This window comes from Heterodontus francisci, chromosome 30 (assembly GCF_036365525.1).
Source record: "Heterodontus francisci isolate sHetFra1 chromosome 30, sHetFra1.hap1, whole genome shotgun sequence".
NCBI classification, from domain to species: Eukaryota; Metazoa; Chordata; class Chondrichthyes; order Heterodontiformes; family Heterodontidae; genus Heterodontus; species Heterodontus francisci.
The window spans coordinates 6,857,256-6,882,861 of record NC_090400.1 but is presented as its reverse complement, the minus strand read 5'-3'; the positions used below and the strand labels follow the sequence as shown (position 1 = coordinate 6,882,861).

The 25,606-nt window shown below is 42.7% G+C and overlaps 1 protein-coding gene across 1 annotated transcript in view; it reads left to right on the top strand.

The window, feature by feature from the left end:
- LOC137346420 (multidrug and toxin extrusion protein 1-like) overlaps positions 1-25,606 on the top strand; it is a 159,157-nt gene that overhangs the window by 28,914 nt on the left and 104,637 nt on the right. The window contains exons 4-5 of the mRNA XM_068009874.1: positions 5,078-5,238; positions 21,974-22,075. Of these exons, the coding sequence (XP_067865975.1) occupies positions 5,078-5,238; positions 21,974-22,075 (263 nt within the window). The remainder of the gene's footprint in view (positions 1-5,077; positions 5,239-21,973; positions 22,076-25,606) is intronic.

Genomic DNA, 25,606 nt, shown 5'->3' with positions numbered 1-25,606 from the left:
GTTTGGAAGGTGCTGTCGAAGGAGCCTTGCTGCAGTACAATTTTTTTATGGTGCATGTGCGTCGGTGCTGGAGATAGTGAATGTTGAAGGTGGTAGATGGGGTGCCAATCAAGCAGGTTGCTTTGTCTTGGAAAGTGTCGAGCTTTTTGAGTGTTGTTGGAGTTGCACCCATCCAGGCAAGTGGAAAGAGCATTCTATCATACTCCTGACTTGTGCTTTGTAGATGGTGGACAGGCATTGGGGAGACAGGGGGTTGGGTTTTACAGCCACCCCAGCATTAGGGATCGTGGTCGGGGTGGGGGTGGGGGGCGGAAAATGCCTCCGGCAGTAGCCTGCAACGGGCCTCGATGCCGGGAAGGCCCGGCCTGACTTTACCAGTAGCGGTGAGGACTCGTAGCAGTCCACTGTCGCTTGACAACGGGATCAAAATCTGCACATTCAAAAAAATGGGAACAAATTAATTAATTATTTACCCGCTCCCGCCATTTGTCCCGCTCCGATATTAGTGCCGGTGGCTGGCACTCGCGTGCCTTCGGATACTGGGAATCTGAGGTGGGACACTGGTGGGGAGGGGCGAGGAGATAGGTTTTCAATGCAGGGGGTGGGGGAGCGATGTCAGAGTGATTTGATTGGTGTCGGGAATGATGGAAAGGGGTAAAGATCAAAGTCTGTGAACTTTGGGTGGGGAAGGTCAGGTGCACAAGGTAAGTATTTTGTGGGGGGAGATGTCAAGGAATTGAATCTATGGTGGTTGGGGGCTGGGTTGGGCGAGCGGCTAGATCAATTAATTTAATTTTTAAAATCCATTTCCGTTTAAAGATTTAAATGTAACAATAAGATCTCGAAGCCCTTTAAAAATGGCGGAAGTGCCTGTGCAAAGGCTGCTGACATCATTGCCAGGGGCAGACTGCCCACCTCGTCCACATCATCAGGGTGAGCGGTCCGCCCCAGTCATTTAAATGAGCTGCCACACTGAATCGGCAGCGAGCTTATAAAATCCAGCTCAGGAGGTGAGTTACTCGCCACAGAATTCCTAGCCTCTGACCTGTTCTTGTAGCCACAGCATTTATATGACTACTCCAGTTCAGTTTCTGGTCAATAGTAACTCCCAGGATGTTGATAGTGGGAGATTCAGCGATGGTAATGTCATTGAATGTCATGGGGAGATGGTTAGATTCTCTCTTGTTTTAGATGATCATTGCCTGGTACTTGCCACTTATCAGCCCAAGCCTGGATGTTGTCCAGGCTGCTTCTGTATCTAAGGAGTCACGACTGGTGCCGAACATTGTGCAATCAAAAGCAAACATCTGCACTTCTGACTTTCTGATGGAGGGAAGGTCATTGATGAAGCCGCTGAAGATGTTTGGGCCTAGGACACTACCCTGAGAAACTCCTGTAGTGATGTCCTGGGACTGAGATGATTGACCTCCAATAACCACAACTGTCTTCCTTTTTGCTAGGTGTGACTCCAACCAGTGGAGAGTTTTCCCCCTAATTCCCATTGACTACAGTTTTGCTAGGATTCCTTGATGCCATACTCAGTCAAATACTACCTTGATGTCACTCTCACCTCACCTCTGGAGTTCAGCTCTTTTGTCCATGTTTGCACCAAGGCTTTAATGAGGTCAGGAGTTGAGTGGCCCTGACGGAACCCAAAGCGAGCAGGTGAGCAAGTGCCACTTGATAACGCTGTCGATGACCCCTTCCATCACTTTGCTGGTGATTGAGAGTAGACTGATGAGGCAGAAATTGGTCGGATTGGCTTTGTCCTGCTTTTTGTGGACAGGACACAACTGGGCAATTTTCCACAATGCAGGGTAGATGCCAGTGTTGTAGCTGTCATGCAACAGCTTGGCTAGGGGTGCAATTAGTGTGCTGCAGGGATCTGTCTGGGGGCCTCAACATTTTACAATTTATGTAAATGACTTGGATGAAGGGACCGAAGGTATAGTTGCTAAATTGCTGATATCATAAAGATAGGAAAGTTGTGAAGAGGACATAAGGAGGCTACAAAGGCTTATAGATCGGTTAAGTGAGTGGACAAAGATCTGGTAAATGGAGTATAATGTGGGAAAATGTAAAATTGTCCATTTTGGCAGGAAGAATAAAAAGAGCATATTATCTAAAGGGTGAGAGATTGCAGAGCTCTGAGATGCAGAGGGATCTGGGTGTCCTAGTGCATGAATCGCAAAAGGTTAGTATGCAGGTACAGCACGTAATTAGGAAAGCTAATAGAATGTTATTGTTTATCGCGAGGGGAATTGAATGCAAACATAGGGAGGTTATGCTTCAGCTATACAGGGCATTGGTGAGACCACATCTGGAATACTGTGTACAGTACTGGTCTCCTTATCTAAGGAAGGATGTAAATGGATTGGAAGTAGTTCAAAGATGATTTACTCGACCAATACCTGGAATGGCTAGGCTTGTAGCCACTGGAGTTTAGAAGTGTAAGAGGCGACTCGCTTGAAACATATAAGATTCTGAGGGGTCTTGACAGGCTGGATGTGGAAAGGATGTTTCCCCTTGTGGGAGAATCTAGAACTAGGGGTCACGATTTAAAAATAACGGGTCACCCATTTAAGTCAAAGATGAAGAGAAAGTTTTTCTCTCAGAGGGTCGTGAGTCTTTGGAATTCTCTTCCTCAAAAGGCAGTGGAAGCAGAGTCTTTAAATATTTTTAAGGCTGAGGTAGATAGATTCTTGATCAGCAAAGGGGGTGAAAGGTTATCGGGGGTAGGCGGGAATGTGGAGTCGAGGTTGCAATCAGATCAGCCAGGATCTTATTGAGCAGCAGAGCAGGCTCAAGGGGCTAAGTGGCCTACACCTGCTCCTAATTTGCATGTTCATATGTTATGGCTGCTCAGTCATTGAGTATATTCAAGGCGGAGAGTGATAGGTATAGTATAAGGGTCGGAAAGGTTTAATCTTGGAAGAGTGTAAAGAATACCACCTGCCACGATGATATAAGAGATCACCTATGAGAGACACTCGAGAATAGATACAGCGTGACATTTGGAAGAGTCACATAGCCTAATGTGGAGTGTAAATAGTTATAACGCAATAAAAATTACTGTTTAACTACTACAGACTGAAAATCTCTCAGGCTAGATTAAATAAGGTGGCAGGGTACCAAACCAACATGTAACAATAGGTTTTAAGAGATATGTGGATAGTGCACAAAACTGGATTTGAGGGAGAAGATCAGTGTTAATTACAATTAATATTCTGCCCTTTTTCCTTCTTTGTACAAAAGCTTGAAACACAACTTTTTGAATTAAAGAAAGGTTTTTTGTGTTTCTTTTGTCTTACATGATATTATACTACTTAGCAACATGTGGTACTTATTTGACTGTAAAATGCTTTGGGATGTCACAAGCTTATGAAAAACACTGCAAGAATGCAAAATGTTCTTTCTTTTACAAGCTGATTGCATGCAATCTGAGCTGTTGGTTTGTGCAGTATTGTGAGGTCAATAAACCACCTAAAACTCTAAAGTGAACATCTCTCCCTCCTCCAATTCACCCGTCTGCCACCAACTCCCCCAACCCATAAGAAGCGGACAACCATTGCATACAAAATGTGAACTTTGGTTTACACATACAGAAACATAGATCATAACAGGTAAGTTTACAATAAATTAAATTGGAAAAACTTGCTCCCATTATGTGCTTTTAGTAATCATTAACATTCCAGACAATTCAGAGTGTGTTTTGGCTCTCTGTCACTGTCTTTGTTTTATAATTATCCAGAGCTGTGGAAATCTCAGTGCAGCTCATGATCTCCACTCTTGTAAATGACATGTACAGTTACATATACTGCATTGTACCAATGGGACATTGAAATTATGGTTGTCTGTTGTTGGCAATGGGCAACTAATTTATGATTAATACGTTAATGCCTTTATTCATAATTATATTACCTGTAAGTGGTCACAAAACCCCTTTCTCACTCACTCTCTTTGATATTATTTTCTTCTCTAAAAAACATCTGACACTGTTTTCTGCTTTTTTCCTCCTGAGGATCTTGTTGGGGTAGGTACCACAGTGATCAGGTGCACTCTGGTGCCTGTCTGGAGTCGTCATTCCTCCAGTGTTGAAACGTAAGTGGTGAATGTTGGTAGGTTGAAATAAAAACAAGAAATACTGGAAATCCTCAGCAGGTCTGGCAGCATCTGTGGAGAGAGAAGCAGAGTTAACGTTTCAGGTCAGTGACCCTTCATCAGAACTGAACAGTTTCTTGTTTTTATTTCAGATTTCCAGCATCTGCAGTATTTTGATTTTATTTTAATGTTGGTAGGTTTTTTGGTTGCAGCCGGAGTTGATCCTGTGCTCAATGTCCATGGGTCACTGGATAATGACCTGGAGTGGGAGCTCTGGCAGATTTTTCCACTCCTTCCTTAACCCAGGGGTATTCAGACCAATTGTAGCAGCCCAACCAACAGCCCCACTTTGAGAATGCTAATACCACAGAGATTAGGATTGGCACTTGCCCAATCTGTACAGATTAGTAACAGGCCAGACAATACATTTACCCCTGGATCAGCAGGATCTCTTCAATAGACCACTATATTGATTGGAGAACAATCTATAGACCATTTACCAGTTAAAGAGATAGACAGCTGATCTACTATTAGACTGCTTACAGTGTCAGCAACCATGATTCAATGGGTAACATTTTTGCTACTTCCGAGCCAGAAGGCTGTGGGTTCAAATCCCACTACGGAGAGTTGAGGGCAAAAATCTAGGCTGATTCTGCACTACAGAACTGACGGAGAGCTGCACTGTCAGAGGTGCCATCTTTTGCCATTTAAACTGAGGCCCATCAGGTGGACATAAAGATCCCAGGGCACTATTTGAAAGAAGAGCAGGGGAGCTCTCCCCACTGACCTGGTCAATATTTATCATTCAATCAAAATCACTAAAACAGATTCTCTGGTCATTATTACATTGCTGTTTGTGGGAGCTTGTTATGAGTAAATTCTCTGCCACATTTCCAAAATTGTAATAATGTCTACACTTCAAAAGTCGTTTCTAAATGAGAGAAATATAATAACTGGCTTATTTTCATTTTTCAAGGAAGGATTGGAAAAATGGAGAATTCAAATCAACTCAGCTCTGACAATGCTACCCAGACTCGTGGAACCTGTTGTAACCTGTTACTGAGGAAAATTAGGAGATTGATACCCATCAACTTCTGGCAGGAAGTGAAACGTGTTTCCAGACTGGCTGTGCCAATAGTGAGTTTACACCCACTGAACATCTCGTCATATCCTTCATACTCTGCTCTTTCCAGAAACGTATCTAATTCTCCACCAAACCTATTGTATAATCTCCTGTCCATCAGCTGAAAGTAGTTGGTTCAATAGGGGGTGGCACAGTGGTGCAGTGGTTAGCACCACAGCCTCACAGCTCCAGCGACCCAGGTTCAGTTCTGGGAACTGCCTGTGCGGAGTTTGCAAGTTCTCCCTGTGACCACGTGGGTTTCCGCCGGGTGCTCCAGTTTCCGCCCACAGCCAAAGACTTGCAGGTTGGTAGGTAAATTGGCCATTGTAAATTGCCCCTAGTGTAGGTAGGTGGTAGGAGAATTGTGGGGATGTGGTAGGGAATACGGGATTAAATGTAGGATTAGTATAAATGGGTGGTTGTTGGTCGGCACAGATTCAGTGGGCCGGAGGGCCTGTTTCAGTGCTGTATCTCTCTATGACTCTAATAGGTTTCAATTACTGTCACCGGAAGCTAAGCTGCCTCGTGACTCATCAGAGGTTGTGTATAAGCAGTCAAGGTTTTCAAATTGCAAAGAGCAAGGGGCACACGGAGAGGAGACTTCGCCTGAGTGAGACACTGACAGAGTGTGAAGGTGGCAATTTGCTTCACATGGGAATTCGGTGCAGAGGAGAATGAGGTGCTCCTTTTGCAGCCTCCAGTAGTTGTAGCAGACATAAGTTGCTTCCCAGAAATAGAGGGTAACCTAGAGAGAGCGGTGAGAGTTTGAAGAGCTGGGAGGGGTGCGGGGGGTCTGTATGTTCACAGCATTCCAAAGAAAATTGATGTGTGATGTAACAATGAAAATAAGTGATTGGTGGACATTTTTTCTTTTTCTCTTCTCTAAACTGGGAAATCTTGATTGTGTTTAGTATAACATTAATGTAAATAATAATAATAATCTTCTGAAACTCAGGTAATTTATGAGTAAGGTTTTATTGGTAGTAGTAAGGTTTACTAGCAGTAGTAAAAATTATTAGTAGTGGGTTGATTAATTATAAATTATCTAAGAACAATAATTTAATTAACAGTAACAGGGCAGGTGATGTGTTGCAACTGCAGAATATGGGACCTCCTGGATGCCAGTGTGATCCAGAGTGTACACGTCTACAGTTAAATGTCTGCGGCTTGAGGAATTCGGCTGAGAGTCATTGAGCAGGAGGCCGAGCTGCAGACACTACGTGCATCAGGGAGAGGGGAAGTTACTGGGACACTTTGTTCCAGGAAGCGTTCACACCCCTTAGGTTAGGCAGAGCTGAATTGATCAATGTTCAGGGACAGGAGGATGTGACTGCTAATTCGGCAGTTTTGGGGAATCAACATGTAGTAATGCAGGAGCCTCAGCCACTGACTGGTACGAGGTGTTTGCTACCTGTGTGGATGAGAAGGACTGCAAGGTGGATGAGCAGACTGTCCATGACACCATGGTGAAAGATGCCATTCAAATGGGGGTAACCAAGGAGAATGTGGTGGTGTTAGGATACAGTATAGTCAAGGGGATAGATACTGTTCTCTGCAGCCATGACAGGGAGCTCCAAAGGTTGTGTTGCCTGTCAGTGCCAGGAGTAAGTAAATTTTCTTATGCTGGAAGGAACTTGTAATGGGAGGAGGAGGATCCAGTTGTCATGGTCTACATGGGAGCCAATGACAGCAGAACATCATTCCTTGTTTTACCTCTAAGAGGATTTGAGGAGTTAGCGTCCAAATTAAAACACAGAACATCAAAGGTAATCATCTCTGGATTGTTACCTGAGCCATGTGCCAACTGACATAGGGTCAAACAGATCAGAGAATTAAATGGGTGGCTCAAAGAGTGGTATGACATGAAGGGGTTTTGAGTTATAGGGCACTGGCATCAGTACTCAGGGAAGAGTGTGCTATTCCATTGGGATGGACTCCATTTAAACTGGGCTGGGACCAGTGTCCTAGCCAATCATAGAACTGGGGCTGTGGACAGGACTTTAAACTAACAGAGGTGGGGCTAGGGTTTGGGTGAAGGGCGATTTAGAAATCCGAAGAGAAAGGTTGAGGCATCGGGACAGTATAGCAAAGACAAGTAGAATGGGACAGGAAGGGACAGAGAGTTTAACAAAAGCTGTACATCAGCGAATAGGGCCATTGCAGGGAATAGAATTTTAAAAAATGAAATTACATGTTATTTATCTGAATGCATGAAGCATCTGCAATAAGATAAATGAACTTGTGGCACAAATAGAGGTAAATGATTTCGATCTAATCGCCATTACAGAGACATGGTTACAAGGTGATCAAGGTTGGGAAATAAATATTCCAGGGCACACAATATTTTGGAAGACAGACAAAATGCCAAAGGAGGAGGAGTTTCCCTCATAGGAAAGGATGATGTAAGAACATTAGTGATCTGGCTTCAGAAGATGGTGAAATAGAATCTGTATGGGTGAAAATTAGAAATAGCAAGCATCAGGAAACACTGGTGGGAGTAGTTTATAGGCCCCCTAACAGTGGTTATACCATTGGACAGAGCATTAAACAAAAAGTTATTGGAGCTTGTAACAAAGGCAATCTATTAATTTTGGGGGACGTTAATCTTCATACAGATTGGGACAATGACATTTGCAAGAGTGGTCTAGAAAATGAGCTTGTAGAATGTTTTGGGGACAGTTTCTTGGAGCAATACATTATGGAACCAATTAGGGATAAAGCGATCCTAGATATATTATTGGGTAATGAAGCTGGGTTAATTAGTAATGTCATAGTAAAAGATCCACTGGGAAAAAGTGATCATAAGCCCATTGAATTCCATGTCAAGTTTGTAAGTGACATGCTCCAATCACAAACAAGAATCTTAAACTTGAATAAAGCCAATTACATTGGTATGAGGGGAGAACTGGCTACAGTTAATTGGATAAATAGACTAAAAGGTATGGTGGTAAATGAAGAGTAGGAAACGTTTAATGAAACAATTCAAAATGTTCAACAAAAATACAAAAAAACATTTGAAAACAAGCAAGACCCATCTGTGGCTCACTCAGAAAGTTAAGGATAGTATTAGAATAAAAGAAGAGGCTAACAATGTTTCAAAAAAGAGTAGCAAGTCTGAGGATTGGGAGTGTTTTAGAAACCAGAAAAGGGCCACCAAAAAGTTAATAAAAGGGAAAGAATAGAATGAGAATAAACTAGCCAGAAATATAAAAACAGATTGTAAGAGCTTTTATAAATATATAAATAGGAAGAGAGTAGCTAAATGTTGGTCCTTTAGAAGCAGACAGGAGAAATTATCATGGAGAATGAGGAAATGGCAGAGGCATTGAACAAATATTTTGGGCTGAATTTTACTAGCGCACTGCCTATCTCGGCGGTGCGTTTTGAAGATGGCGGTCTGTCCACGCGGACTGCCCGCCGCAGAGCTACTGTGATATTCAATGCGAAGGTTCATTATCATTGACGCGACGCGCGCCCGCACCCCCCCCAAAATTATATGACGGGGCGGGACTATTTAAAGCAGAGAGAACTTGGTCACAGATCTGAAAGTTAACTCTGCTACTCTCTCCACAGTTGCTGCCAGACCTGTTGCGTTTCTCCAGCACTTTCTGCTTTGCTGCCACATACTTACTCTGCTTTGTCCTGTGCAGTTGAGATCCTCTTCTTCCACTCAAGTGTAACATTTGTTCTTGTCGGCTTGTTGCACCTAGGTGAAAAATCTTACTTTGTACATACCAGTAAGTGAGACTGAATTGTATCATAAAAGGCAAATACACTCTCAGAAATAAAAGCATCATTTAATAATATCTACATACTATGGACTTTTAATTTCCTGAATGTGAAAAGCCGCAGACTATGCATCTGGAATTTGTTTTCATTTCTTAGCTAACTGTTAAGTGAAAAGACATGTAACTGGAATTGATACTATTTCTTAAAGAACTAGGAAATTATGTTTCTCTTCTAGCTGAATTGCAAACCTGAAATATGACATCAATAATTATGATCAATTGGTGCAGAAGCAAAGTGTACGTTGTAACGACCAGCTGAGGGGGGGTGGGGGGGGGGGTAAGGTCTCAGGCTCCCCTCTTGTCCCTTCTCTGGTTTGACCGCAACAGGGTTTATCCATTTTTTTGACACAGTGATTGAACCTACCACCTCAGTGAGCACTTGCTCCTGTTCCTCTAATGTAATTTCCAAAGAACCAATCAGACAGATTTTCTTGAGTTTAAACAAGCAAGATGTAAGTTTGTTATCCCTAACACTAAACCGGTCAAAATTTACTTAAAAAGGCTACGTATCCACATCCACATTCACACAAGAGCCACAAACACTCACAAATAGATTACAGAGGGAAAAACAGAGTTGGGAGGCTGGAGTAGAGTCTATAATAAATGGAATTTAAATACAATTCAGTAGTCCCAGTGTTGAAGAAAATCCAGATTGTGCCCAATTGTTGAACAAATTCTCCGGACTCAGACGTTGAGAACAAACTTTTTATTGCATGATATCATGGGAGAGCACACCTTACCTAAATGCGGTCCAGCGCTACTCCCAAAGAGCTACAGATCGCCGTGGACTTATATAGTATAAAAAAGGTAGAGCTAACAGTTACACAATTAGATAAGCACCCACAAGACTGCCTACGTAACGGTGCACCATGCAGGGTCCGAGGTCAGCGAAACATCAGTTTCAACAATAACAAGCTAGTTCCTTAATTCAATGCCCACTCCAGACACCATATCTGGCCGTAATGTCTGATTGTGGTTAGCTGCTCTGTCTACAATTTATGACCGTTGGTTGTGGTTAGGTTAGCTGTGTCCTGCTTCTACAAAGTTAAGTAATAATTAGCAAAGCGAAGAAAATTTCTCCAACAAGCCCTCCTTTTATCATACCATGATAACACAATATCATCGTATGTGGAGGGGAGAGGCAGGGGCTTAAAGTAATCATTGAAGCATAATATCTTTTTCTGCCATCGCGCTGTAGCAGCCACAAGGCCAAGTTAGCAATACATAATTGATTAATCTCAGCTTAAATGTCCCCATAATATTCTGTTCTTAAAATTCTAAAATTTCATTCTCACAGTCCCCTCTTGACTCTTCTACAACCCTTTTAAGAATCCTTCCCTTGATCCCACCTAGGTGCCTTTAATGGTCTCTATTGTCTAGAAACAGCCTTCAACACCCGGAGGGGTCGCACTCAATACGTTGTCTGCTTATATCACAAGGGGGCAGCGGGAACTCTGTAAAGGCATAAGTTTTGCGGGGGCTTCAAATACTTGCTTACAAAATACAAAGGTGGTACACTTGTACAATTACAAATTCATTTAAACATCACTGTTACATTATCGATTGTATAAACATAATACAATTTCATAAAGTACATTTGCTCACTTTAAGTATATATGAAAAGGTTATACAATTACCCTTTTTATGGCATAACTAATTGTCCCTCCTTTTACAGAGCAAGTTCAAACACTAATTGCTTTTCGGGTAGCTGTCCAACCTGTGTTCATACATTCTCTTGCATTGCCTAATTAGTTTCTTAAGTTGCCAAATTAAGTATGTCACATCTAACACCATGATACCCAAAACCACTATCAGGACATGGGAGATAATTCTAAACCAGGGGTGTATCTGCACGTCTGACCCCCAGTTCCATAAGTCCTCCTGCCAGGTAGAATCATTTATCTTGTCAATCTCATCTTGTAGCATCTTCGACTGTTGTTCCAGCTTGCAATGGCTTCTAGCTGCTGTCTCTCTTTACCCAAGCGTGTGAGCAATGGCTGAATAGTATATTCATATTCTCGTAGGTAATTTGTCAAATCCTCCTTAATACTTTCTGTCACAGCTATCGTTTCTGTCTTTTGTTTATGTATCTCTACCAACTCCATCTTCCCTACTCGGGTTGGTATTTGTGGGTTGAACCAAAATGTTCTGTTGCTCACCGGACAAGTCCGTTTATGTCCATACTGGTACTCCTTCGCTGTGTTGGTGAAGCAATATCTCCCCTTTCCCATAGAGGCCACATGGGTTAGTCCTGACAATGCTTTCCTAGTCTCCATGGTGCAATTTACAGTGGTATTAAATCCACATTTTGATTCTGCCGTTTTATATATATGATGAGGACATATGATCACCTGGTTTTCCAGACTACACTCAGACAATGGACAATGTTGTTCCAATTACCTCTTTTCCAATTTCCACAACATATGGTAAAATATCATAGTATTTTATGTAATCTTTTCCCCTTATCACCTCTATATTTTCTACTTCATGTAATTGTATCCCTAACTTATCTCTCAGAATTACAGGTATTCCCAACACTGCTCCAATACTCATAGATCCTGTATTTACACATTCCTGACCGTTCCATACCTTAAGTTTTCTGAGTTGGCACCTGATAATTTTATCATTTGTGTGACTAGCTAAGTCCTCCAACTGGGTGTAATTGATCCAAACTGGTACCTGTCCTGCATCAATTTGCCTCCAATTTTCCTTCGTTTGTTCTAACATCCACGGACCATATGTACTACAAACACTTTCATTATTTGAAATGTCGTGGACCTCCTTTACCTTTTCTATGATATCATTAATAGTATGAGCATGACCTTCCCGTACTCTCACCAGTCCTGTCACTGTTTTTGACAGATCCTGTCCTACTTTAGCTACACCACTTCTGTGCCTTTTGTTCCTTTTTAAAAAAAAATATCCTTTACTAGCTGACTGAGAGTTCTCACATTCTGGTCCACATTTTCCAAATCTATAGTATTGACAATTGAAGTTCCTGTATTAAGGACTGTGGTTGCGTCATTCACTAAACTGCGTTTATGTCTCTTTCCCTTTATTATTTTCTCATTACCAAATTCCTGTCTCAACAATTGTTACAGTAATACCTTGTACAATTCTCGGGTCTTCTCAGGGCACCAGTCAGGTAGCTGGATATCTGAGATATTCAATATTACCGGTACCAACTCAAGCTTTACATTATCATATACAATTTTATTAGTTTTTATTATCGCAAGTCCATTTTCTAGTCCTGTAGTCAAGACCGGGCAAGGGAGACCAGTCACTTGTGGCTGTTGGGTTGTAACCTTACTCGTCAGTAATTAGAATGTGGGGTTAACCGTGGGGTTGGTGCTTCTTGTCTGTTTAATCTCACAACCTGAAATAGGAACTGTCCTTTTTTTTTATCTTAGAGCTTTAATATCTTGCGCTAGGGGGAGTTCGAGGATTGTCTGCACTCACTTTTGCTCTGTCTCATGCTTTCCCTGTGTTATTATTATTCCCAAATAAGAAACCTTTTCCTTCATTATCGGTGCCATTTTCAGCTTAACTTTCACTCTAACCTTCTTGAAAGAAGGTGGAATATCGATGGATTATTATAAAATCCCTGGGAGAGACACGTCCAGATGTACTGTTGTCCCTTGAACATAAACGCAAATTTATATTGACTCTTGTGCCAACTGTAAGGACCAGAACCCATTGCTAATGTCCAACACAGTAAACCACTGATTTGTTATTTTCTAAAACTTTGATTGTCCTCTTAAATATCAGATAAATTTCCCTTTTAGTGCTTTAAAATAACCGCTCATATCAATTAAATTTTGTTTATTGATTCCAATTTCTTATGCCCAGACTTGGTTGTACTTTTTGTATGTTAAGGACAGAAATGCTTGCAACTATCTTTCCTTCTCAAGCATTTTGTCTCATTGATAAAGATGCTATGATATTTGATGTCTGCAATTAAGTTTTAAATTCTCAAAGCTGCTGGAACTCTTGTTGTGGCATCAGTTCTCATGTGGCCTTGGAACCTGCTGTCACCTGCTTAAAAAGAATCCATTGTGGCTCTGCCCCTGAGCCCAATGGGTTAATTTGTCCAATTCTATCTGTCAACTTAGAAATGTAAAATTTAACAATGTCCAATATGTATAAATTTGACTCTCAGCTATGCAAAAAGCTGCAGCGAGTTAAGTTCTTTGTTTGTCTCCAAGGGGGCGGAGCAAAACATTCTCAGCTTCGTCACTTTACGAAACCTTTCTTTTCTGATCGAAAAGAACTATCTATTTTAAACCTTTTCAATCCTTTTGGTCTCCTTAGGGTTTAAGAACAACAAAATCATGTGCAACATTTTTCAACTTCAAAGGAAAGCATCTCCATCAGGAAAGACAGCATTTTAGATTAAACTCCAATGGTTTCCAAACTTTTTGTATCTCTTGTAAGAGGTTCCTAATCCAAGGAATTTTATGACAAAGATGATTCCAATTCACTGCAATAATATTTAAAAATCAAAACTGCTGATGTTATATGAGTGAGTCCTCTGTCCGGAACTTAAGACTCCTCCAAAACTCGACATGCTAAACTTGAAAGTTCATTGTGGTTGCAAATGAGATTTCCAGTTTTTCAACTTAAACAGGTCAATTAACCTTAACAGTATTAATTCAATTCAGACTTATTAACTTATAATACTTATTAACTACACACAGAACAGAATAGCACGTGCTTATTTTAAGAGATAGGTAAATTACATCATTTTCTTGCTCTTTCTTCAGGCGCCTTTTCAAATGACTGTAATAAAACCAAAGACTAAAGAAAAAGTTATTTAACATTCTTACAACAAAAGACTTAACACTAGGTCCTTACACAAACTTTAATCTTTTTAAACAGACAGAATCTTTCCTATATCTCCTTTTCTATCCTCTCTTTCCCTTAAAACAAGATAAGTCAGTAAAACATGTCTTCAAATTTAGACTGTAAAATAAAACAATAGCAGAGTTTCCAATTAAAACAATGTTCCAAACCCCAAATTAGATTTCTGCCAGACATCTTCAGACCTTCAAGGCTGAAGCTTATCCTTCAGAAAATTGTTCATTGCATTTTCACAGTTGCAAAACCAACTAAAAATATAACTTTAACTTAAAATATAATTCAATTTGATATCCCATTCCTGGGTGCACAATCTTAAATCGAAATGAACACACTCAACAATCACTTTGCACACTCATTCAATTCCAAACAACTTAATAGACTCATGCTTTTAACATTAAAGCCAGACAACAAAGAGTTGTCAGTTCTACAGAATACAAGCTGTTCTTCCCAGATATTCAATTCATTCGCGGAAGCTTCCGACATTCTCACAGTCGAATCAAAGACACAGTTACTTGTTTTTACTCTAAAACATTCCTATCTTTAAAACACATATTTACCGTGGTGCTTCTGCATCTCCTTCGGGGGGGGGGGGGGGGGGGCAAACGGACGCGGGTCGCCTTTCTCCAGAGGACATGGTTTACTTGTTCCCGGGGGCAACCCTTCCTTCTTGGAAGCCGTTGAGTCCACTCTTACTTCTACTTTCTCAAAACCTTCTAAATTTACGAGTTCTTTTCTATGAATCAAGTAGCATTAAAACAAAGGAAAACAAACAAGACACAACAAACAAATAGACACAAGGATACGAACAGGCGCAGTTAATGTTAAATTCTCAAGGTCAGCTAACCGGCACACCCCTGTCTCTCAGGCCAACGCTCTTTCGTTCTCCCTCCGTTCCACAGCCTCTCTCTCTAGGCCCAGATTCCGGCTTGTGTACTCAGGAGCAACGATCACGTGCCCGTCGGGTCAATTTGGTAGTTTAGTTACAGCCCCAGTCGTTCACCATCCCAGACGGTTGTCCTAACTCCTTTTGTCCCACAGCCTCTTTACTCCACCCGGTGGAGGAACAGCTCGTGCAAACTCAAATTAGGATCACCAAATTCCCGGAATTTGGTACTACTGCTACACCGAATTCGCCACATTTTACTGGATTTTCTACTTTAGGTTCCTAATCCCCGTTAGGTTCATTCAGGATCCCATACAAAAGTGAGCCTGCCGACTACGCCAAACTGTTGAAGAAAATCCAGATTGTGCCCAATTGTTGAACAAATTCTCCGGACTCAGATGTTGAGAACAAACTTTTTATTGCATGATATCATGGGAGAGCACACCTTACCTAAATGCGGTCCAGCGCTACTCCCAAAGAGCTACAGATCGCCGTGGACTTATATAGTATAAAAAAGGTAGAGCTAACAGTTTCACAATTAGATAAGCACCCACAAGACTGCCTACGTAATGGTGCACCATGCAGGGTCCGAGGTCAGCGAAACATCAGTTTCAACAATAACAAGCTAGTTCCTTAATTCAATGCCCACTCCAGACACCATATCTGGCCGTAATGTCTGATTGTGGTTAGCTGCTCTGTCTACAATTTATGACCGTTGGTTGTGGTTAGATTAGTTGTGTCCTGCTTTTCTGCTTCTACAAAGTTAAGTAATAATTAGGAAAGCGAAGAAAATTTCTCCAACACCCAGTGTTTTCAGTTGAAATTGCAGTCCTGAAGTCCTCGCTGGGCCACGTGCATGGTTGCAGTCTTGATTGTATCCTAGTTGTTGGTTGTAGGGGTCTGTAGACTTTTCTTTTCTAGCTGCAGCAGAGGCTTCTCTGGATCTCTACTGGAGAGAGGGAGAGAGAGAGATTATGTTTTTCTCTTTATGGCTTTCAGTTACCATCCTTCCGCTTTCTGAGTCACAACTCACAATCTCCCAGAGTTGCACAAGCAGTCACATGGCATGACCACCTCTTTGTGTTTTAATGAGGTTCTTTGGGAATTTTCTGTGAAATTCAAGGCTCTCCCCTCAGGCTGTCCAGACATACTTTGTGGGGGGGTCAGCTCTTTCATAGTCAATGGGTATCGATGGCTCTTGATGACCAAATTGATGAGGTTATCTCAGGTAATTGAATCAGAGAGCATCCCATTGTTCTGGCTAGGTTGAGTCAGTCATGTTTGTCTCCAGTCTAATTCTTTGGTATTTCAAATGCAAATGTTCATGCCCATCTTGGCTCTAGCAGTTCTTTTTTAAAAAGTGATTTGTAACAATTTCCAGTAAAAGTCTCAGGCAAAGTTCCAGTTGATGAAATTAATTTTTTCCATTTGGCATGTGGAGTTTTCATAACAATGTAAACATGTATATCTGTCTGTCTGTCAGAGATGAAAAACCAAGACAACAGCACAAAGTTCCTCACTAGCCATGCATTATTTTAAAAACATGTGCCAAAAACCTTGCAATCAGAAGTTAGAGCAGTTACACTGTGGAATAACCTTTGCATTTAAAGGAACAGACCAAAAACAGAAGATGGCAGAGGGGAGCTCCAGGGTGGCCCCATGGTTCAGCAATACCTCCCTTCTCACTCTCCTCTAGGCTGTGCGGACAAGGTGGGAGTTCCTATTGCCCAATGATGGTAAGAAGAGGCCCTCCCACCTGACCAAGGCATCCTGGCTGGAGGTGACAGAGGAGGTAAGTAGACCTGGGGCCACCCGACTTCAAAGGTTCCAATGCTGGAAGATGATGAACGATCATTCGCCCACCCAGCCAGGGCCCCCCAGGCCTCGTTCGTACAGAGGATAACTGCCAATGGCATCCACAGCCAAAAGGGCAATCTGATCAGCAACCTTCCTCCAGTCAGGCTGCCAGCGCAGAAGTAGCACCATGAAGTAGTTTCCAAAAAACACCGCGACACAAATGGTAAAAAGTTCAATCTTTAAATCTTCTTCACTAACAAGTGTGTTGCTTTTACTGTGCCTGTTCATGGTGGCTCTTGTAGCTCCGCGGCTGGCGTTGTATCCCTGCTCTGCAGCAATGGTACGGTGTCTCACTGGTGTCAGGAGCCATGTCTGCAAGGGATAAACCTTGTCTCCAAGAAGCCACCCCTCCATCTGAACCAGTTCAGTGAACAGCAGTGCCAGCTGAGACTGGTGCAGGATGAAGGCATCATGGCAGCTGCCTGGAAAGTGGGCACAGATTTGCATAAAGTGGTTATGGTGATCACATACTAACTGTACATTGAGCAAGTGGAAGCTGTTACAGTTTACTTATGCAGCTGGTCACCCAGAGGGAGCTTTAATAGCCACATGGTGCAGTCTATGACCCCTTGCAATTGTGGAAATCCCACAATGGAACCGAAACCAACAGCCCTCTGGGCCTGGCTCCCAGGGTTTGTCATGAAACTGACATAGTCACTGACGCTTTGGTACAGGGCATCGGTGACCTCCTTGATGCAATGGTGCACTGCTGACTGTGTGACCCCACAAAGGTCTCCAGTGGGCCCCTGAAATGATGCAGAGGCCGAAAAGTTAAGAGGCGCTGTCACTTTGAGGGCCACAGGCATAGGAATGTCCTCTGAAGCCCATCGGCTACAAGTCATCATTGAGCAGGGCACAGAGGAGTGTCACTGCCTCTGTCAACAGCCTCAGTCACCTCTGACACTGGTACTCAGACATCTGCAGGTAGGTCATGTAGGACCTGCAGATGCGCAGTGATCTGTAGTGGTGCAGTTGGGGCAGTTGCTGCTCACGATCGGGTGCCTCTACGTGGGCTGGGCCTGCCTGCTGGTTTTGCCTTCTCACTGGAAGCGGATCAAATCATGTAGGATAAACCATTTCCATCTCCAAGTGACAAACTCGGTTCCTTCACTTCTTCGAAGGTACCCAACAGGGCAGCCATTGATGTTGACTGGTATGTCAGGTGCTTTCGTGCACCAACTATGTGGCGTGGAATGGCATTGCCCATCTTAGCTCCCACTAAGAGTGGCGCAGCATGACTATATTAAAGATTGCAACAGCTGCATCGAATGGCCCACCAGCCAGATAACCTTTACACACCTACTGTTTCTGGTACTCTCCCCACACACAGGGTGACTGGAGTGCCATTGCCCCTTCACTCACACAAACAAACAAAGGCACAGAGGGAGGGTACGCAGTACCTCCCTTCATGCCTGCAGAGTTGAGACCCCTGTAACACCATGCTCCCTCCCACCTCCCTTCAAGTATGCAGAGTTGAGCCGCCGGTATATCCAGACTTACCTGCACGGTATCTGATGACTCCTACTTCTGCTGTCACGCTGGCTTTTCTCAGTCGTGAACAGGATGACACCTGACAGCCACCTGTTCAATGGAAAATGCAGTACTGTGGAGTGAGAGGCAGCGGGATGCATAACCAGGCAAGGTAAGAATGGCTTAACATATGTTAACTGGGTGCCGCCGCCGAGTGGCGGATGGGGCTGGATCTACCCAGTGTCGCAGATCGTGGCCCACCTCTCCCAGAAGTATTTTCCGGGCCCCCCACCATGACCCCCGATGTCAGAGGACTGGTAAGGTTCAGCCCTTTGTGTCTGTCTTCACAGTCAAAGATATAATTTTCATAACAGAAATAGACGGTAACAGACGAACGTATGAATTAGGAGCAGAAGTAGGCCATTTGACCCCCTCAAGCCTGCTCCGCCATTTAATAAGATCATGGCTGGTGTGTTTGTGTCTCGAATTCCACACTCCCATCTACCCCTGATAATCTTTGATCCCCTTACCTAACAAAAATCTATCTACCTTTGCCTTAATGACCCCGCCTCCACCACCTTCTGAGGCAGAGAGTTCCAAAGTCGCACAACCCTCTGAGAGTAAAGATCCTCCTCATCTCTGTCCCAAAAGGGCAACCCGTAACTTTAAAATAGTGCCCCCTAGTTTTGGACTCACCCACAAGAGGAAACATCTTTTCCACATCCATCTTGTCAAGACTGTTCAGGGTCTTATATACTTCAATCAAGGGGCTAAAAAGAGTGAGAAAGTTAAGGAAATTAATATCAGCAGAGAAAAAGTATTGTAGAAACTTAAGGGACTAAAATCAGACAAATCCCCCAGACCTGATGGCCTATGCCTTAGGATTCTAGAAGAAATAGCTGCAGAGATAGCAGATGCACTAGCTACGATTTTCCAAAATTTCTTAGATTCTGGAATGGTCCATCAGACTGAAAGTTGGTGAATGTTACACCGCTTTTCAAGAAAGGAGGGAGAAAGAAAACAGTACACTACAGGTCAGTTAGCCTAACATCAGTGGTTGGGAAAATGCTGGAAACTATTATCAAGGAAGTCTTAACAATGCATTTATAAAAGCATAGTATGATGAGAACAAGTCAACATGTTTTTACTAAAGGAAAATCTAGTTTGACAAATTCATTAGAGTTTTTTGAGGATGTAACTAGTAGGGTAGATAAAGGGGAATCAGTAGATGTAGTATACCTGGACTTTCAAAAATGCATTCGATAAGGTGCCACACAAAATTTTAATAGGCATGATAAGGGCTCATGGAGATGGGGTAAGATATTGGCATGGATAGAGGATTGGTTAATGGACAGGAAGCAAAGTATTGTAGAGTCTTACTGTAACAGGGCTTAATTTTAAATACTCCGTGTTTTTAGCTCCCCATTGGTGAATCCTTGGTCATCACTTTCCAATTATAAGGCAAAGAAACCAGCACAAGCAGGCTTTCTTAGGTTTAAAAAAGAAATGTTGAAATTTAATAAACTTAACCTGAACTCTAATTTGATTAACGCCTACGGATACACAATGCACCCCATGCTAGCATACACACGCGATACACATATGCAGATAAAGACAGAAAAGAGAAGAAAAATAAAATAGAAAAGTTTGAGGCAATATCGGAAGAGTTGTTGTTACGGTTCTTTGAGCTCACTGTAGAGTTCTTGATTGTAGTTAGATCTTGCGTTTCGTTGGGGCCCAGTATTCTTCTTAAACCTTGTTCACTCTAGGAGACTTTTCTCTCTTGGGGTCCATATGTCTGCAGTGAATTCAGAAACTTGTGAAAAAGAGATGGGAGCAGGCAGACAGGAGAGGCTGTGGCGAGCCAACCAGGAGAGATCTTCTCAGTCCAGGAGCATTCTGCTTTCTGTCCAAACTGTTTGTACAAATTCAAAAAACTCAGGTTGCCCAGCAGATTAGTCATGTGACAAGCAGGTTTGACCATGTCCATTTGTGTATTCGGCCATCTTAGCAGTCAACCTGGAATGCAAGCTCCCCCACCTTCAACGTCTGGTGATCAATAGTCCATTGTGGGTTGAATGCGTCAGGGAATGGCTACTTTGTCCTTCCAAACACTGTCTGTTAATATGCAAATGTCTTTTCCAGCCTAGGCTGATCTGTTTAACAAGTCCTTTCTTCACTCCAGTAACAGTTTAAATCAATGTTCATGACAAAATTCATGTGCCTCATTCTTGGCAGGTGGGGGCCTAGCATGAAGAGTATAATGTAGGGAAATGTAAAGTTATTTACTTTGGTAAGAATAGAAGAGCAGAATATTTTTTAAAAGGTGTGAAACTTGTAAGTGTTGATGTTCAAAGAGACTTGGGTGTGCTCGTACAAGGAATGCAGAAAGTTAGTATGCAGGTATAGCAAGCAATTAGGAAGGCAAATGGCCTGTTGGTCTTTATTGCAATGGGATTGGAGTACAGGAATAAAGACAACTTGCTATAATTTTTACAGGGTTTTGGTGAGACAGCATCTGGAGTACTGTGTGCAGTTTTGGTCTCCACATTTATGAAAAGATCTACTTGCATTGGAGGCAGTGCAGTGAAAGTTCACTAAATTGGTCTCTGGGATAAGGAAGTTTCATATGATGAGAGTCTGAGTAAATTGGGCCTATTTTCTCTGGAGTTTAGAAGAATGAGTGGTGATCACATTGAAACATACAAGATTCTGAAGGGGCTGGATAAGGTAAACGCTCAGAGATTGTTTCTGCTGGTTGAGGAATCTCAAACACAGGGACACAGTCTCAGAATAAGGGGCTGATCATTCAGGACTGGGATGAGGAGAAATTATTTCACTCAAAGGGTTGCGAATCTTTGGAATTTTCTACCGTAGAAGGTTGTGGACGCTCCATCATTGAATACATTTAAGGCTGGGATAGATAGATTTTTGGTCTTTCAGGGAATCAAGGGGTATGGGGAGTGGGTGGGAAAGTGGAGATGGAGCCTAAGATCAGCCATTATTGTTCTGAATGGTGGAGCAGGTTCAATGGGCCATATGGTCTACTCCTGCTCCTATTTCTTGTTCTTGTGCTCTTGTGTTCCTTCAATTAACACATTTATACAATTCAGCTCACCGTGCCCATTTATATAATCCTCTTCAATTAATCCATTTACACAATCATCACTGAGCCTATTTGTAAAATTCCCTTCACTAATTCTATTTACACAATCCATTTTAATGAACCTGTTTAGAAAAACTAGGTCAATGGCCTTGCCTGCTAACTTATTCCACAACTCCCTCCGTGAAAGGTAAAAATGTTCTGCTTGACTTTTTTTTCCACTTCAAAGACCATTATTGCTAATTTGTGTGCCTGATATTTGAACCTTTCATCACAGTGAATGATTTCCCTGGATCAACTTTGCCATTTCCATTCAGAATCCGGAAAACCTCAGTGAAATCACCTCAAAATTGCATCTCCTTTTTGAAGAAAAAAAGATAATTGTTGTCAGTAAGAAATATACGATCAGTTTAATTAGATTACAAGTGTGGAGTTTGCAAGTTCTCCCTGTGACTGTGTGGGTTTCCGCCGGGTGCTCCAGTTTCCTCCCACAGCCAAAGACTTGCAGGTTGATAGGTAAATTGGCCATTGTAAATTGCCCCTAATGTAGGTAGGTAGGTGGTAGGAGAATTGAGGGAAGGTGGGGATGTGGTAGGGAATACGAGATTAATGTAGGATTAGTATAAATGGGTGGTTGATGGTCGGCACAGACTCGGTGGGCCGAAGGGCCTGTTTCAGTGCTATATCTCACTATGACGCTATGACAAATTTTATTTGAAAGTATAAAACAGTATGATCTAAATTAACTAACTTGTGCATATTATTTATAATTCATTTTCCTTTTACAGTTTTTAACACAGCTGATGATATGTCTCATAAATGTTGTCAGCTCCGCATTCTGTGGACATTTAGGAAAAGTTGAATTGGACGCTGTTAGTCTTGCCTCAGCGGTAAGTTTACGTACAGAATGAGCACATTTATTTCATCATAATGTATCCTCTATAAAATTGTGATGGAATTGCATTGCTTCTATCAGTTTCAGGTTCAGTGTCGTTATCAGCTGTTTCTAACTGATGATAGATGATGAAATCAGCTCCTTGTAATAAAGCCCGGGATTTACCTGCTGGTCTCAATGGAAGAGAAACTAGAGTGTAGCAAATGGCTTCAGTGGCCCTAGATTTAAGAACAGAAAAATCAGCTCAGAATTCCAGCTCATCACCATTGTCAGTGACCCAACCTGGAGTCTGAAATGGGTGGATGTTAGGGTGAGAATGAGACTGGACTCAGTCGTCATGCCGTTTATGTGTAGCTAATCTTCTGGCTGTCACTTGACTCACACATGAAGACTGCTCACTTGTGCAAAGCTTTCAAGGGTTGCTGTGGCCCATGGAACTGTATCAGCAACAACAGCTTGCATTTATATAGCACCTTTAACAAAGCAAAACATCCCAGGCACTTCATGGGAACGTTATCAGAAAAAAAATATTAACACCGAACCAAAGGAGGAGGCATTAGGTTAAGGGATCAAAAGCTTAGTCAAAGATGTAAGTTTTAGGGAGTGTCCCTAAATGAGGAGAGGGAGGTGTGGAGTAGGAAGCCCAGAGGTTAGGGCCCAGCCAGCTGAATGCACAGCTGCCAATAGTGGGGTGAAGGAGGTGAGAGCTGTAGTAGAGGCCAGAATTGGAGGAACAAAGAGATCTCGGAGGGTTCAATGTCTGCAAAAGGTTACAGAGATAGGGAAGTGCGAGGCCATGGAGGGATTAGAACACAAGGATAGGAATTCTAAATTCCAGACACTAGTGGATTGGCAGCCAATGTAGTTCTTAGAGCACAGGGTGTAAATTATTAATTGTTTACTTGCATACAGATGACGGGCATTAACTGAGGATTCACTTGCGCTCCAATAAATTGACACAGACTAAAACTGTGGTTGATGGGTTAGGAGGCGTATGCTTGTAATGTGTAACTCTGTAAATAGAATCATAGAATGGTTACAGAACAGAAGGAGGGCATTCAGCCTGTCATGTCCATGCTGGCTCTCTGCAAGAGCAACTCAGCTTGTACCAATCCCTTGCCTTTTCCCTGTAGTCCTGCAAATCTTTTCTCTTCAGATAATTATCCAATTTCCTTTTGAAAGCCATGATTAAATTTGCATCCACCATATGAGCAGGCAGTGCATTCCGATCCTAACAACTCACTGCATAAAAAAACTATTCCTCATGTCGCCACTGGTTCTTTTGCGAAAAATTTTAAATCGGTGTCCGCTGGTTCTTGACACTTTCGCCAATGGGAAAGTTTCTCCCTATCTACTCTGTCCAGACCCCTATTGAATTTGAACACCTCTATCAATTATCCTCTCAACCTTCTCTACTCTAAGGAGAACAACCCCAGATTCACCAATCTATCCACATAACTGAAGTCTCTCATTTCCAGAACCATTCCCGTAATTTTTTTCGGCACCCTCTCCAATTCCTTCACATTCTTCCTAAAGTGTGGTGCCCAGAATTGGGCGCAATACTCTAGTTGAGGCCGAGCCAATATTAGAGTCATAGAGTCGTACAGCATAGAAACACGCCCTTCGGCCTACCACGTCCATGCTGACCATAATTCCTATCTATACTAATCCCACCTGCCTGCATTAATTCCATATCCCTCTATGCCTTGCTCATTCAAGTACCTGTCCAGCTGCCTCTTAAATGTTGCTACTGTTCCTGCCTCCACCACCTCCTCTGGCAGCCCATTCCAGATACCCACTATTCTTTGTGTGAATTTACCCCTTTGATCCCCTTTAAACCTCCTCCCTCTCACATTAAATCTATGCCCTCTAGTTTTAGTCACCCCGACCATGGGAAACAAACTCTGGCTAGCTACCCTACCTATGCCTCTCATCATTTTATATACCTCTATCATGTCCCCTCTCAGCCTCCTTCTCTGCAGGGAAAACAGACTCAGCCTATCCAATCTCTCTTTATAACTCAAGCCCTCCAAACCAGGCAACATCCTTGTGAATCTTTTCTGCACCCTCTCTAGCTTAATCAGATCTTTCCTGTAGTGCGGCAACCAGAACTGCACAGTGTACTCCAAGTGTGGCCTAACCAACGCTATGTACAACTGTAACATGACGTCCCAACTCTTGTACTCAATGCCTCGGCCAATGAAGGCAAGCATGCCATACGCTTTCTTCACCACCCTGTGTTGCCACTTTCAGGGAACTATGTACTTGCACCCCAAGGTCTCTCTGCTCAACAACACTCACCAGGGCCCTGCCATTCACTGGAAATGTCCTGCCCTGGTTTAACTTCCCAAAATACATCACTTCGCACTTGTCCGCGTTAAATTCCATTTGCCAATCCCTTGTTCACTTTCCCAGTTGATCTATATCCTGTTGTAACCTTTGACAACCTTCTTCACTGTCCACTATACCACCAACTTTGGTGTCCTCTGCAAACTTACTAATCATGCCCCCTACATTCTCATCCAAGTCATTAATATATATTTATTTATTTAATTTAGAGATACAGCACTGAAACAGGCCCTTGGGCCCACCGAGTCTGTGCCGACCATCAACCACCCATTTATACTAATCCTACATTAATCCCATACTCCTACCTCATCCCCACCTTTCCTCAATTGCCCTATCACCTACTGATACTAGGTGCAATTTATAATGGCGAATTTACCTATCAACCTGCAAGTCTTTGGCTGTGGGAGGAAACCAGAGCACCAGGCGAAAACCCACGCGGTCACAGGGAGAACTTGCAAACTCCGTACAGGCAGTACCCAGAATCGAACCCCGGTCACTGGAGCTGTGAGGCTGCGGTGCTAACCACTGTGCCACTGTTGTTGACAAATAACAGAGGGCTCAGCACCGATCCCTGTAGCACATCACTGGTCACCGGCCTCCAATCTGAAAAACAACCCTCCACTACCACCCTTTGCCTCCCATCACCCAGCCAACTTTATTTTATTTTATTTAGGGATACAGCACTGAAACAGGTCCTTCGGCCCACTGGGTCTGTGCCGACCAATAACCACCCATTTTTACTAATCCGACATTAATCCCATATTTCCACCATTCTCCGACCTACACTAGGGGCAATTTACAATGGCCAATTTACCTATCAACCTGCAAGTCTTTGGCTGTGGGAGGAAACCGGAGCACCCGGCGAAAACCCACGCGGTCACAGGGAGAACTTGCAAACTCCGCACAGGCAGTACCCAGTATCCAATTGGCTAGCTCACCTTGAATCCCATGTGTTCGAACCTTCTGGACCAGCCTACCATGCGGAACCTTGTCAAAGGCCTTGCTAAAGTCTATGTAGACAATGTCCACCGCCCTGCCCTCGTCAATCCTCTTTGTCACCTCCTCAAAAAACTCAATCAAATTCGTCAGACATGATTTCCCATGCACAAAGCCATGCTGACTATCCCTGATCAGACTTTGCCTTTCCAAATGCATATAAATCCTGTCTCTCAGAATC